The sequence below is a fragment of the Acanthaster planci genome, linkage group LG10, assembly GCF_054643075.1.
Source record: "Acanthaster planci isolate LZ-2023a linkage group LG10, COTS_SCS, whole genome shotgun sequence".
Taxonomy (NCBI): Eukaryota; Metazoa; Echinodermata; class Asteroidea; order Valvatida; family Acanthasteridae; genus Acanthaster; species Acanthaster planci.
In genome coordinates this window covers 3472686-3487055 of record NC_141786.1, presented here as the reverse complement: position 1 = coordinate 3487055, position 14370 = coordinate 3472686, and the positions used below count along the sequence as shown (strand labels likewise).

Sequence of the window (14370 nt, the reverse complement as noted above, 5' to 3'; positions counted from 1 at the left end):
AAAAGAAAGTTCCTTCAAGAAGGAACTGTAAAAAGAACTGAGAACTTCTTCACAGACATGTTCAAGTACATGGATGTCACTGTTCATCCTCTTATTTATGACTGGTATCATGAACGGGCTTGTAACTTGAACTATGAAGGGACTTGAGATGGACTTGTGACAGACTCCACCTCAACACTGGCCAAGGGTGTGTCCTCAACTCCTGCTACATGTCCATTTTTGTATGTCAACGACTATAAAAACCAAGCATAAGCTTACCGTGTACCATGGGGATTTCTTGCTGCTGTTCCTCTTGACAGGCTTGGGCGACTTGTCCTCCTTGCCCGTAGGGGACACCTTCTCGGTAGGTGAGCCAACGGAAGAGCCGGACGTCTCAAAGCCCAGGTGCTGCTGTTGCTGCTGCGCTTGGTCCAAGAGCGGAAGCTCGGACGGACAGGATCGGGAAACATGGATGGGGGAGGGTTGATTAGGAGCAGCTGTGGCACTGTGGAAGGCAAGAAAAAGCCTTTGGAGATGAGGCATCATCTTGTCCCTCTCTGCTCTCATCCAAGGGAGACTTATAAGAATGCCTTTCACCCACACCCAATGCAAGATTGCCAAGAACATGAAGAAACATGCATCAATGGCACATGAAAATGTATGTTAATTTTCACGAGGGCTGTAGCCCTACAGTGCACGTAATATTGTACCGGTTAAGTATACACGTATTGGGCATAAATTCCACTTCCCTAAAATGCTCCAAAACCTTGTGATGGGGTTGGACAGTGGGCAAGGGTCAGTTTTTGGTTTGTTTTTGGCTGATTTTTGTTCTGCTGTTTCACACACTGGAAGTGGGCACAAACAACATCTACTGTAGCTTAATTCTAACCCTCTAAAGGTGTGTGTAAAATCATACCACAGTTGGAAGACTTAGCCCTGTTTGGGTAGAAAGGGGGAAGAAAGTGACCAAAACAAGGAGGATTGGACAAAGCTGAATAGATCTACATGTTAATGGGTAGTTCCAGAAATTAGGGGTCCAAAAGTGTGACGTTTTTGTGTCCCTGTTATATGTACATCTGACCTTTGTTACCGGGTATTTGACATGGAAATATCACCGAAATTGTTTTCAAACTATTATAATTTGTTTGGCAGATAATTTGCGTTAATTCATCACTTCTGGAAATTAGAGAATGTGTTCTGAACTTACAAAATCGCATGTCAAATGTAACACGGACACGAAAAAAAATGGACCCCTAATTTCTGGAATTACCCATACATGTATGTGTTAATAAAGCGTATCCTAAGCCAATAAACGACCAACATCACCAGTGCCGATAGGTTTGGTCAAGTTTGGCTGGTTCATCAGCACTGCTTATGCTGTTGGCTTCATGGAACTTTACTGGATCGAGGAACAAAGGCCTGGGGTTGTGATGTAGGATTTTACTCAAGTGAGAACATACATGTACAAGGGTGGTTCCCTGCAGCAACTTGTCAGTGGTACTGTGCACTGGGCACTGGTTGGACTGTGCCTGGGTTATGGTGTTATCACCCTAGTATTGCATGGACTATCCATACTCAAAGTCAATCAAACCCTGCTGACCTATTAGCCGGTTGTGGTGTTGTTGTTCGTACAAGGACTGTTGAAGCTTAGCAGGTTCTAATAATTACAGGGGGTTAGGGTTAATTGGGCCATGTAAGACAAAGGTGGGTTAAAGTTTGCATCACACAGATGGGTTGTTTGGGGTTGGCAGGTTGGGTTAGGTTGGGTTGGGTTGGGTTGGATTGGGTTGGGTTGGTTTGGGTTGGGTTATGTTGGGTTAGGTTGGTTTGGATTGGGTTGGATTGGGTTGGGTTGGGTTGGTTTGGATTGGGTTGGGTTAGGTTGGGTTGGTTTGGATCGGGTTAGGTTGGGTTACGTTGAGTTGATGGATTAGGTTAGGCTGGGCTACAGTATATGCTGGATTGGGAGCACAGGTACAGGTACCATAAGAGAAATGGGGGACCACAGAAAAATGTTGAAACCCTTTTTTTCCTGTTCCAAGGAACACTCACTTATTGCCACTGTCTACTTCACTTTCACTGGACAGAGGCTCCCTCGAGGTCAACTCACTGCTTTGACGTTCTTTAGCTTGCCTGGAACTCCTATACAGAGCCACATCCGGTAAAAAAAAACCAAAAACACCACGACGGGAGGCACATAAACACAGCCAGGGAAAGGCACAGAGAGGGGAGGAAGAAAAGCAAGGTTAGTGGTGTTCAATAGAAAACATTCTGTGAAATTTGTGGGGACAACTTCATCACTTGCATATATCGGTACATGTATGCCTGTGAACGAGGCTTACATGTACACTGTACGTACATGTACAGGGTACATGTACATGTACATGGAATTACTGGCAGGAATAACTTGAGTAGCATGTGCGTCCTCTTACATGTACATGCACTTGTACCACCATGCACTATCCTGTCTTTACAACAGAGCTTGCAACAAACTTAATTATTTTAATGATCAAAGACTACCATAAATGAGGGTGACATGTCAAAGTCAATGGAATTTGGAGGATTCAGTAAGGCATGCAGAACACTTGAACAATTGTTACTGGTAGGGTTTACAAGTTCATTCACTCATGCAAACAATAACAATGAAAGAAATACTGTTAATCAACAACACACCTTCGGAAAATGGACTGTTTGAAACTGGTACTTCGCTTTCTGAAGGAAAAGAAACAAACATTTGAAACAAAGTAAAAATTAAATGTGAACCACATGCACAAAAAGAGCAACAGGTTAAATAAAACTTTCAAGGAAACAAACCATACCGTTACATGACATCCATGAAAACAGAGCTTTTATCATTACTGGCAACCAATGCATACTTTTCATTCAGTAAAGCTGACTTCAGGCTATTAAATCACGACTTGTTGGCACATGATACCGGTATGTACATGTACACTATAATCATGCAGAAATGGTGAGTAATGTATGCATGTATACATGTACACTTGTACATGTAGGGTCAATTCAACTGCAAGCATTACCAGTATACTATATGTACACACATGTACTAAATACCGGTAGGCAAACACATGTTACATGTACATGTACTGTAAGTACATATACATGTACATGTACATTGTAGCCAGCATACCGGTACATATGCATGTACATGTACATGTACCTACATGTACTGTACATGTACAATGTACATGTACATATGTACATACATGTGCATGTACTGTACAAGTGAATACGTCACTCGCACAATTACCGGTACATGTATGTGTGTAAAAGGCATTGGCGCAAGACGTGCGCATACAGTACACCATTGGCTTTTAATTTTCTGGTTCCACACGTATGTTTGTAAATGATGTCACACTTTGGCAAACCACAAGTGTATCTACATGTATAGTTAATTTTCCCCCTGCCTCTTGTCACCAATGAGAACTGGTGGCTACTGGTACAATACGTGTATGAATGAACATGTAACTGGCCGGGGGAGTAATAGATCAGCGTCCCATGCAGCTGAAACTGGGAACCAGTCTAATGGATTGTAGGGCTTTTTCAACCTTGGTGATGGAGCCATTGGAGTGCCAGTCACAAAGCATTGTAATTACTGTCATAGTGCCTTCATTGTATACTAGAGCAGCTCTGTAAATGGTCAAATAAATGTATTGGCCATTATGATGGTGTCTGTAGACAGTGTCTGCCAAATTCCCAGCTAAAACTGTTTCAAATGTGCCACGACAACTGAAGTTCATGCAGTATACAATTCCCCAAACTGTACCACTGGGAGGAATGGCTCCTGTGGACATTGATTTGTGACAATACCAAGATTCCCTTCGCACAAGGTACATGTACATGTACATGTACATTGTGCTTACCACAAGGTGGAGATGGGGCGGAGGTGGGTAATCATAAGTTTGAAAGTTGTAATCTGCTTGCTCTAAATGCCTCAAACCGTGGTGTACTGTTTTAAAACAAGGCTGGATTTTCTCCATTATTGAGAGCAAAAAAATGCCCAGCAGCTCAGTCTTTTGTGCTGAGCACGGTCTTTTGTTATAAGGCCCAACTCTTTTGTCCCAGTTCCGGGCTCCCAGTTTATGTACTCGAAAACGGGTCGCCGGCAGGAAGTGCTTAAGCGTCAAACTGTTGCATCTTATCAATGCAGTAATTTTTAACTAACCAATTAAACACTACATGTAATTATGAATTCTAAGAATAAAGCATTTGATCTCTAAAATGTCACACATCCTAGTACGGGTATATTCAATGCATAAATCCCTAGATAATTGAAGTACATGTATGGGTGTACATGTATGTACATGTACATGGTTACCCTACAATGTACATGTACATGTACTTACCTGTACCGGTTCATGCGCTGGTACACTTTACCAACTGTGTATCTTGTAGCATGCTTCCAAGAAAAGGAACCAGACATGCTAAATGCGTAATGCTGCTCTTATCTTTCTTCTTTCCAAGAATCAAACTCGGCCTACTGTTCCTCTCCTGGGCATCATTCATGCAATGCACAGATTTACCAACAACTCGATCAAACCATCTCCTTCGGGGTACATGTACCGGTACATGTATACCCACGTGCACATCTAACACCGGCGAGGCTACTCGACACTTTGTATTTTGCACATCTACTGTGTACTTGTAGATGTACCCTATGTATGTAGCAAACACACCCGGTATCAGACTATCAGTGGACAACCATGGTAACGGGGGAGGAGTCACCAGCGCTCAACAACGGTAGGGAGTGCGGTGCCATAAAACCAAGAACTCAGTAATGAGTAATGTGCACGTACATAATTCAAAGTGCCTTGCTATTGGTTGAATGTGTGATCGTGGTGACACATACATACATTTACACATGGAAAATTTCAACAACTGGCCAAATGCTGGTACAAAACGGCATCAAGTGGGTGGTGACTACCGGTACAGTACATCAGTGACTAAACAATAAAATTGAAACTGTTTTCTTCTTCACTTATCACGCACCGGTACGGTACATGTACCGGAACGGTATTAGCGGCCAAACACCAAAGAAGTGGAACATCCAACTTGCATGACAAAACAAGTACCGGTACATGTACGTAAATGTACATTTTTGTACCCCCAAAATTGGTGACTGATCAAAAGTGCACTGAAGTAAATTACTTTAAGTACACGTACAGGTACAGCACATGTACCGGTTACCGGTTACATGTACTGGTAATACGTATTCTTGGATTGCATTACTGCCAAGTACCTGTATAGTGACAGCATCCCATTTTAATTTTTTTATTTCATTTGCAATCCTTCCAAAAGCATGTATACAGTAAAACGCCCTAATATGCAAAGTACCCTAAAGATACCGGTACATGTACCCGGTATGTACCGGTACACGTTACGTGTATTATGTACTGTACATGTGCCTGTGTACCGGCTGGTAACCGGTATCCCTCAGGTACAGGTAGTACATGTACATGTACCTCCATGGGTAAATTGATGCATATTGGCAAATTTCCCAATTCTCCCCCCCTCCCCTGTGATCTTCTGGATCCATCCTTTCACACTCTGACCAATGATTCACTGTCATTTGTCAGGCTAAGAACAGCAGCCTAGTTGAGCTCTGAACTGGCCTACAAATCCACACGTATGTATAATTACCGTACATTTGCTCCATGAACATTGTATGTACAGTGTAGTTAAAGATTACATGTAACTGGACCGACCCAGATCCAGACAGAGGTTATGTACAGTGTACCAGTACTGTGTCTGTACTGTAACCATGGTAATCATCAGACAGTTGACAGAGCAATGCCCTTTTAGTTACATGTATGACAGATCAGCGTGTGCAGCTTTGTCATCTATTTGCCTTTGAAAGTGATGCAATGTTTAATCTCCTCATGATAATTTTTCCATGGCTGAGAGATTCAGACAATACCAGTTTTTTCCAACTGTGTACGGTACAAATGTATTCACATGTACATGTACAGAAGGTACATGTACATGTACGAGTCCAATGCAGGTATTAACGTACTGTACACATGCATACATGTATCAGTACCATGTACGTACATGTACACCTGTACCCTTGCATTTACTGTGCACATCTGTGCTGTTTGTGCATGACCAAAGGATGTTGCACAACCACCTGACCACATGCACGTGTACAGGTCGTACCGGTAAGTGCTAGTCATTTTCTGTCCAATGTTTGAACACATGAAAAAAGTGCATTCTATGGGCAGACTCATTCAACTGTGTCTGTTATATTGTGTTCAATAACTCAGGCAATCGGGAAAGAAACAAATATTGGATGCATTTGCGTTTTGAGGGAAAAAGTCATTTTCAGAGAGATATTACCGTACACTTCAAACAGTGTTACACATGTACATGTAGCAACCGTATGCCGGTCGGGGATCTCCACCGTGGCGTTCTACCTTGCCGTTCTACTGGCACAAAAATCCTTAAAAATCCCAGAAAAAGCATTAGTCACTGTGAAAATTTCATGTTTTCACAATGTACCTGGAAGTGGGAAAATATTTTCACGATTTTTCCCACAAATGGGAAAAGATTTTCACAGATTTTCCCATAAGTAGGAAAAGGTTTTCACTGATTTTCCCACACGTGAGAAAAGATTTTCACACTTTTTTTTCACAAGTGGGAAAAGATTTTCACAGATTTTCTCTGGTAGTGGGGAAATACTTTTGCAAGCTTTCTTCATTAAGTACTGTAGTATTTGAGTACGTTCATGTAGACATCAGGAAGTTTTTGTTTTCTGTGGTTTCAAACATGGGCATCTCTGAATATGGAAAGCGGAGGAAAAACAGTCTGAGACAAAAGCACTTTAATTCTCTGGAATATCCAGAGGATAACTTGAGGAAGACACCATTAAAATTTCAAGGTAGTACCTGTATGTTTCTCGGTTTTCAGCTAAATACAAAGCGACAGGTGAAACCAGAGCTGGCCATGGTGGAGGTCAGGAGACTAACACTGAACACCAAACAGCTGAATTACAGTAGACAGGTAGATTCCCCTTACATGTATAGCGCTCTCAAGGGAATCTAACAGAATTGAGTGTTATACATGTACATTGTAACTGCTCAGCTGAATCGACTTGGATGGACGCCCAACATGTGCACTGCACATGTGCACGTGTACAGATGCATGCACATGTACTGCAGATGTATCCACATGTTGTCATGTACAGTGTATGTGAATGACATTTACATGTATTGACTTTTTCCAATAACCATGTGACCACAGAAAGTGACATGTCATCAGAAAACCCAAGTGGAAACAGACCCGTTATGTCACGCGGAACACAATCATTCACTGGTTTATCCAAAGTGTTACAACTGAGTTCGGATGCCCCATTTTCAAGAGAATGGTGTTCAGTCATGCATGACAGGAGGGATACCATCAAGGTATCATTAGAAAGAATACAAGCTTCTACTTTTCGGAGATCCTTATCCCTGACTCCCTAGGGTGTGTGTAAAATCACATTAAAATTGGAGGATTCAGGGCTGTTAGGGTTATACATTATAATTATATCTCAAGGTTTGGGCACATTCACCTCTTTCCTCAGGGTTTGGGTTTTTTTTCTGGGACACCGTGTACATGTACATGTACATGTACACGTATGTGTATAAATATCATTCACAATTGTCACCTTTTCCTGTACGATATTCACATCATGTACATGTAAACTTCAAGCACACTTTTAATTATCGTGTATACATGCACAATGGACAGGTACATGTACAAGTATATATTATTTTCTAAGTTGATGCTCTTGGGTGAAAGATTGCGTGCTCAATTGTGAGCTAAATTTGGTACAAAGTGTCTATTTGGGAACACATGACACCTGTTATCAGTACAAATATTTAAAGAATCGGAGGATTCTTTGAAAAGTGCAGGTACACATATCAGTACTCGTACTTTAACATGTTCAAAGTTACCGCACTGGTCCTAGTACCGGTACATTGTACTAGCATGTACGTACATTATCTTTGACTGGTACTCTGCAAATTAATACATGTACCGTTATCACATACATGTAACTGGCATGACATCCATGTCCACGCATGTACATACCGGGTAACACTTGTTAACAGTACCAACACTTCAACACAACACTGGTTAATCTTCTGTCAACAACTGCAGTATCATGTACTGTACCGTACATCTACATGTACATGTTACATACCATTGTAAACATGGTAAAAGGAAATAATGAAGATTTTAAGATCATTTGTCCCGATGGACACTTCACTGTACATGTAGGTGAAGGGATACCCTCTAACATGTGTCAGAAAGTACATGTAGCAATGTATGCACTCTGACTTAGTGTATGTCGTCGGCCTACATGTACCGTGCAGGTTTTGGGAGATCAAGATTCAGAAAACTGCTTAACTACACTGTATAAGACCGGGGTACTGGAAGGATTAACCATGTACATGTACATATACATGCACATGTACTTTTGTACATACATGTACGGTACTATACAATGCCTGAGCATGTACCGGTACATGTACCAGCAGATCCTGCTCATCGTCACTCCTCACTTTATCATCATTGTGTCGCCTACAAGATGTACTGGTACTGTCCACTTCCAATGCCTTACGGTACTTTTCCCAACGGATTTTGTTTTCCTTTTTTTAATTTACATGTAAATGCATGCATACCGTACATGAATATGAGTTGAGAGATGTCTTCATCTCTCGGCAATTCATGGGAAAGGTGTTTTCCTGTTTTTGGTCATATTTTGCAATTTTTAACACATTACAGTACTGTGTAATCAACCTGCCACAGGCTACTGGGCACCGAACCAACATGCACTGGTGCGAATAGAACTCATGGCAATAGACAATCAATCAATCATGTGACAGAGGATTAATTCAGATGTTGTGCAACAAGCCCCTTCCTCACTTCCTTAATACTACAGGTAAATACGGGTAATGCATGCAGTTAATAAAAATTCAAATTGACACTGTTGACAGAATGTTTGAATAAGTACAGCATATCTCACTTTTCAAGTTGTTCAATCATAAAGTTTGTTCTGTACAATGTACATGTACTGGTACCAGTACATATACATATTTGCTATTAAGTATTCATTCCAGACTTTTGGCATGTTCGTGTTTGGGAAATCGTGGCAAAATGCATCTCACTTTTGGTTGCTTTTTGAAATATCTCTCCTGACACAGTGAGCATTCAATATCTGTTTAAATTCAATTGAATTCAATATTCCAATAAATACGTGCAGCACTGCAAAGCGCAGAAACTTACAAGTAGTCGGTGACACCCCAATGGCAACATTTTGCAGGCTGTGGGCTTCAGTCGCATACGGTACCAATGTCTCATGCACATTCGGCAAGACTTACATATACCACAGCACATTACAAAGAAAAAAATTTCTCTACTTTTTAGTGGCTATACATGGTACAACAAATGTACATGGTCTGCAACATTTTTTAAAAATCCACTATACATGTACGGTGTATGTATTCCCTACATGTAGGTTACCATATCCCGCACCAACTCAACACGTAGAAGTGCTGCATGGTAAGTGTTTTTCTTTCTTGATTATTATTTTACTCTCTCACTCCGTTTCACTTGCCATGTCATTCTAAAAGCGTACATGTAGATGAGATTTCAGAGACAAGCACTTTTTGGGGCACACTTACGTATCTTTGTCCCGCAACATCCCCTCACTGGTTTGCTTGACAGGCGGCATGGTGACAGTTGTCATGGCACCGCCCTCCTCTCCTTCCACAACCAAAGCATCCAGGGACTCTTCTTGACTGAAGAAAGGAAGGGGCAATTCCAACATTATTGCTACTGCGTTGTGCTACCGTGTAGTTGGCTTTCTGTTCAACTATTGCAGTTTACTGCAACAAAGGCAAAATCTATCAGTAAAAGCGTGCGTTGCATGTTTGTGTAGTGAAACACAATGAAAAGTGCAACAGTGTCAGAGTCTAACACTATGTACATTGTACCTGTGAGCTTGTAGTTTGTCCTATTGTACATGTTTACAAGTCAAACACTACTGTATGTACATGTATGTACATGTACACACTGCAATACTGTCCAAAGTGCACATGTCCATGTACCGGTACTTAACGTTACATGTACATGTACATCACGTACCCAACATGCACATGTGCATGTAAATTGTGCATCAAAGGTTGCGCCACTCTGCACAAACATGACAAACTTAATTCATCACATTACTTGTACATGTACCGGTACTTATACATGATATATGTACCTGTAGGCCCATCCGCCCCAAGCTGAAGTGCACCCCTTCCCCAATCAATCGGCGCAAGAAAAAAGACGGGTGGTTACAAACGGGTTCTTGCATGTACACACGTTCTGTGTCAAAGACCATACCAGCCTGAATAAACAGGTATCATGAGGTAATAATAAAAACTGACTTACGGATAAAAAAAAGAGGGGAACAAATCCAAATTACTTGTAAATAAATAAATAATTGTATAAACATAAACTTGAATAAATACATACATTTAAGTTAATTCAGTGTAAAACTGCACAGGTACATGTACATACTGTATGCACATGTAGCAGTGTGCACGGTTGGGCGGGGGGAGAGAAAGAATGGATAGGAGGAAAGCTGATTGGTTTATACGCAATATAATGTTACCCGGTACATACATGTACATGTACAGGTGTACATGTAACTGACTGCCACGTTGCATTCACTGGTGTACAGCACTTGTGATTCTGAGTCACATGACAAGTAGAAGTACAGTGTATACCGGTATGTACATGTACATGTACCCGTAAGCTTCATCAGTTTTTTTTTTCCCAAAACGATTTTGTGAGCAATGGAATGAGGTGCAAGGGAAGGATCGGGTGAGAGCTGATGTGCCATTGTTGCAGTACATGTACCGTACATGTACGTGTACAGTTGTAGGTACAGTACCTGTACATGTACATGACATTGTAGTAATTTGTGCACATGTACACTGTACCAGTGCAGACCAGAAATGCCCTACACAACGTACACATGTACACGTACAGCTGTACAGTGTACATGTATAGAGTGCACCTTGAACATGAAGAGTACTTACAGTTTTGGTTGTTAAAAAAAATAGAACCCATGCAGTTTTTATTTTGAACACTGATACTAGTTCAGATTTTAGTTCACAAACTTGTGCATACATGTATGGGTCATTGTTTGACCCCTTTGAAGATGCAAGATTGCAGAGTGACCACAGAATGGTTCCAGAAAAACCATACAAAGTGAAAGTGATTTTGAGGTGAAGAATATTAATGAGAGGAAGAAAAGATCTGAAAAAAGGAGGTCTTTCCTGCGGATTGTGGAAAAGCCAATGATATACGCTTGCATATATATATACATGTATACCGTACATATGTATAAAGAGGAACTCCCATGATACACTGTAAAGTCGTCTTATGATACTGTATGACCATATACATGTATGGTGTACCCGTCCAAATGATGTACGATACCGTCCATGTAGTGCATGTGCATGTAGGAGCTATACATGTACCAGTATCTTTTTTTTGGTGCAAATTATACTTTTCACCATTTGGGTTTAAGACAAACCTGATTTTTGCTATACAACCCGTAAGTCTGTACATGTACCGGATAATGTATACATGCACATTATGCGGATTTACAGTCTTAAATGGCAGTACATGTACAAAGTACCGGTACATTTTAGAGTGTACATGTACTGTATGTACATGTATGCACTTGTAAGCCTTGGTAACGAAGAAAAAGCAATCACATGTACATGTATATGTACAGTAGTATACAGTGCATGTACGTGTACACATGTACAAACATGTACATGTACCAGTTCATGAACATGTACATGTATGGTAAAATGAAAGTACACTGTACATGTGCAGCGAGTGTGAAGGATACAGATAAAGCAATCATTTCCAAGGCCATGAAGGAAACACGTGACGAGTAAATTCTTGTTTCTTGCCATTGTGCATGCCCATGTACCGTGACGGTACAGTACAAATACCGGTACATGTTAACAGGTGGAAGGTACATAAATGAAGTACGACATTGTGTACAACATGTTCTTCTGGCATTCTGGCAAAGGGAGATCATTACAAAATGATGACTTTGATGACTGGACTTATAGGTACATGTACATTCTTCTTGTATTGGTACCAACCATTTAAAATCTACAGACTCTAGTGCAATGTGAAAAAAAATTCCAAAAATGACTTCATGCAAAATTACACATGTGCACGTTGGGTAATTGATGCTTCTACATGTAATCCATAAAGCCCCACCCTGTGATAATTTGACCAGCCATGCAATGGAGTCTGAACGGATTTGACCAGCATGCACGCAATGGAGTCTGAATGGACAATGATTACGTAACATCCCTTGTACATGTACTGTTACAGTGCATGTACAGGTACAGGTACATGTATATAAAGTATCATCCACATGTCTTTACCTGTAATGCATGCAATGCCAACTTGCATGTTGTTACAAGTACATATGTGTACATGTACATGTACATGTATGTACCGTACAGTGTATGCGCAGGTGGCCTTAGATCATCATTGATACTTGTGATGACATCAACTTTCTGAAGTCACATGCCATGCCTGTAATGTTGATTTCTATACGGTACATACATGTACATGTACATTTTGTATATGGGTACATGTACATGGACATGTACTTGTACATATCGTACATGAACATGTACTGTACATGTATGCTGATCAATCCTCCTCCTTTGTCAAAATGCTTTAGATTCCAAAACCATGGCATCTATACACCAAACAAAAGAATCAAGACTTGGATTTCAACTTGGCCTCCATGTATGTTAATGCACTGTACCAGTACACATGTACATGTATGGTACATGTACATGTACCATAATTTTGCATTTAATTAAACAACATAATACACATATACCTGTACATTGAAATGCTTTACAACTTACTCATTCAGCTCATCACTACTTGCTTCAAATACAAATTTATGTTAAATCCAGTTCATAACTTACAGTACCTGTGCTTGGTGCCAAAGCGAACCTGACCCCTAACTTGTGACCTCTGATCAAATTTCCTGTGCTTCCAGTTTTCAGAAAGTGACACCAGAAACACTTTCACTTTTGCTAGAAGAACAGGGCACATCCATTTGCTTCGAATGTCCAGCTACATGTATTGTGGAACGTACCGTGCATGTACTGGAAGCTGCCAAATGTTTGCACATTCAGCAACATGCATGGTGCCATGCAAACATGTGCATGGCATGTGTATGTACATGTACAGTACTACACTTTCTGGTATAGCGTTTGCTGTAACTACAGCAGTGCAGTTACAACATGGTTACAACAAACAGTAAACTTACACATACAATGTACATGGGTTTGTAGCTCAATTGGACCTGCATGTACCGTACATGTACATGATGTAAGAGTGAACCGGTACGTACATGTACACGTATATTGTATGTACATGTAGTACTGTACATGTACACAATGTACTGGTATTGTACAGTGACTGCATGTACATGTACCCATGCATTGCCAACTCATCATCACACACACATGTACATGTGTGTGTACACGTACATGTACCGGTAGGCCTCTCTGGGTGGGCACTCAACTTGTTAAGGGGACTTGAAGTTCTTTTGTTAGGCAAATTTGGACCGAGTTGTGGGGGCAATTTCTTTGTCCCATACATGCCATAACGTTTTCAGTCCCCAGAAAATACATGTACATGTAAGTGAACAATCAAGAGTACACGTACATGTCCCCCAACTACCGGTACGGTGCAGAAATTACTGCACACGTACATGTACATGTATGCACGTACATTATATGGGTACTGTACATGTACACATACAGTGTACATGTACGTGTGTAGTATGTATGATGCAGAGATGTACATGTGCACATGTCCGTACACATGTACATGTACACACGCCCATAATTTATCAGCGCTCATGGTCAGTGTACCCTTGTAATTAAATCCATGTGGTTGTGTAATGTCCCATTGTATGCAACCAGTTTAACTAATATTTGCCTGAACGATTAGGGATGGATGTACTGCCTGCTTTCACCGAGAATTAATTACAGTGTACAGTTGTGAAAAAATTGAAATCAATTTTACAGAAAGAAATGGTGAGCTCCAGAACATTTCTCAGAAAATGTTTTTAGTCAAAGCAAAGAATTTAACTGTCCCAGAACAGTCAGTGATGTCACAACGATGTCATCATACATGTAGGTCATATGACACACTTACAAAGTCATCTCAAGAACTACACGTCAGACAGATGAAACTTGGCATGTTCAGTACTGGGCCAAAACCAAGATTTGTTACATGTACCGGGTACAGTGTGTGTGAAAAATGGGATGATGTCAT

General features: G+C 40.8%; 1 protein-coding gene across 8 annotated transcripts in view; it reads right to left on the bottom strand.

Annotated features, from left to right (window-relative positions):
* LOC110984320 (protein Aster-B-like) overlaps nucleotides 1-14370 on the bottom strand; it is a 36454-nt gene that overhangs the window by 19878 nt on the left and 2206 nt on the right. For 2 of the 8 annotated variants that reach the window (XM_022244364.2, XM_022244363.2), the window contains exons 2-5: nucleotides 9663-9779; nucleotides 2653-2691; nucleotides 2032-2121; nucleotides 259-484 (exon numbers count right to left, since the gene is read on the bottom strand). In XM_022244364.2, the coding sequence (XP_022100056.2) occupies nucleotides 259-484; nucleotides 2032-2121; nucleotides 2653-2691; nucleotides 9663-9779 (472 nt within the window). Of the gene's footprint in view, nucleotides 1-258; nucleotides 485-2031; nucleotides 2122-2652; nucleotides 2692-9662; nucleotides 9780-13012; nucleotides 13153-14370 lie in introns of those variants that run through there. The other 6 variants (XM_087142686.1, XM_022244366.2, XM_022244365.2 and 3 more) reach the window with 6 other exon arrangements.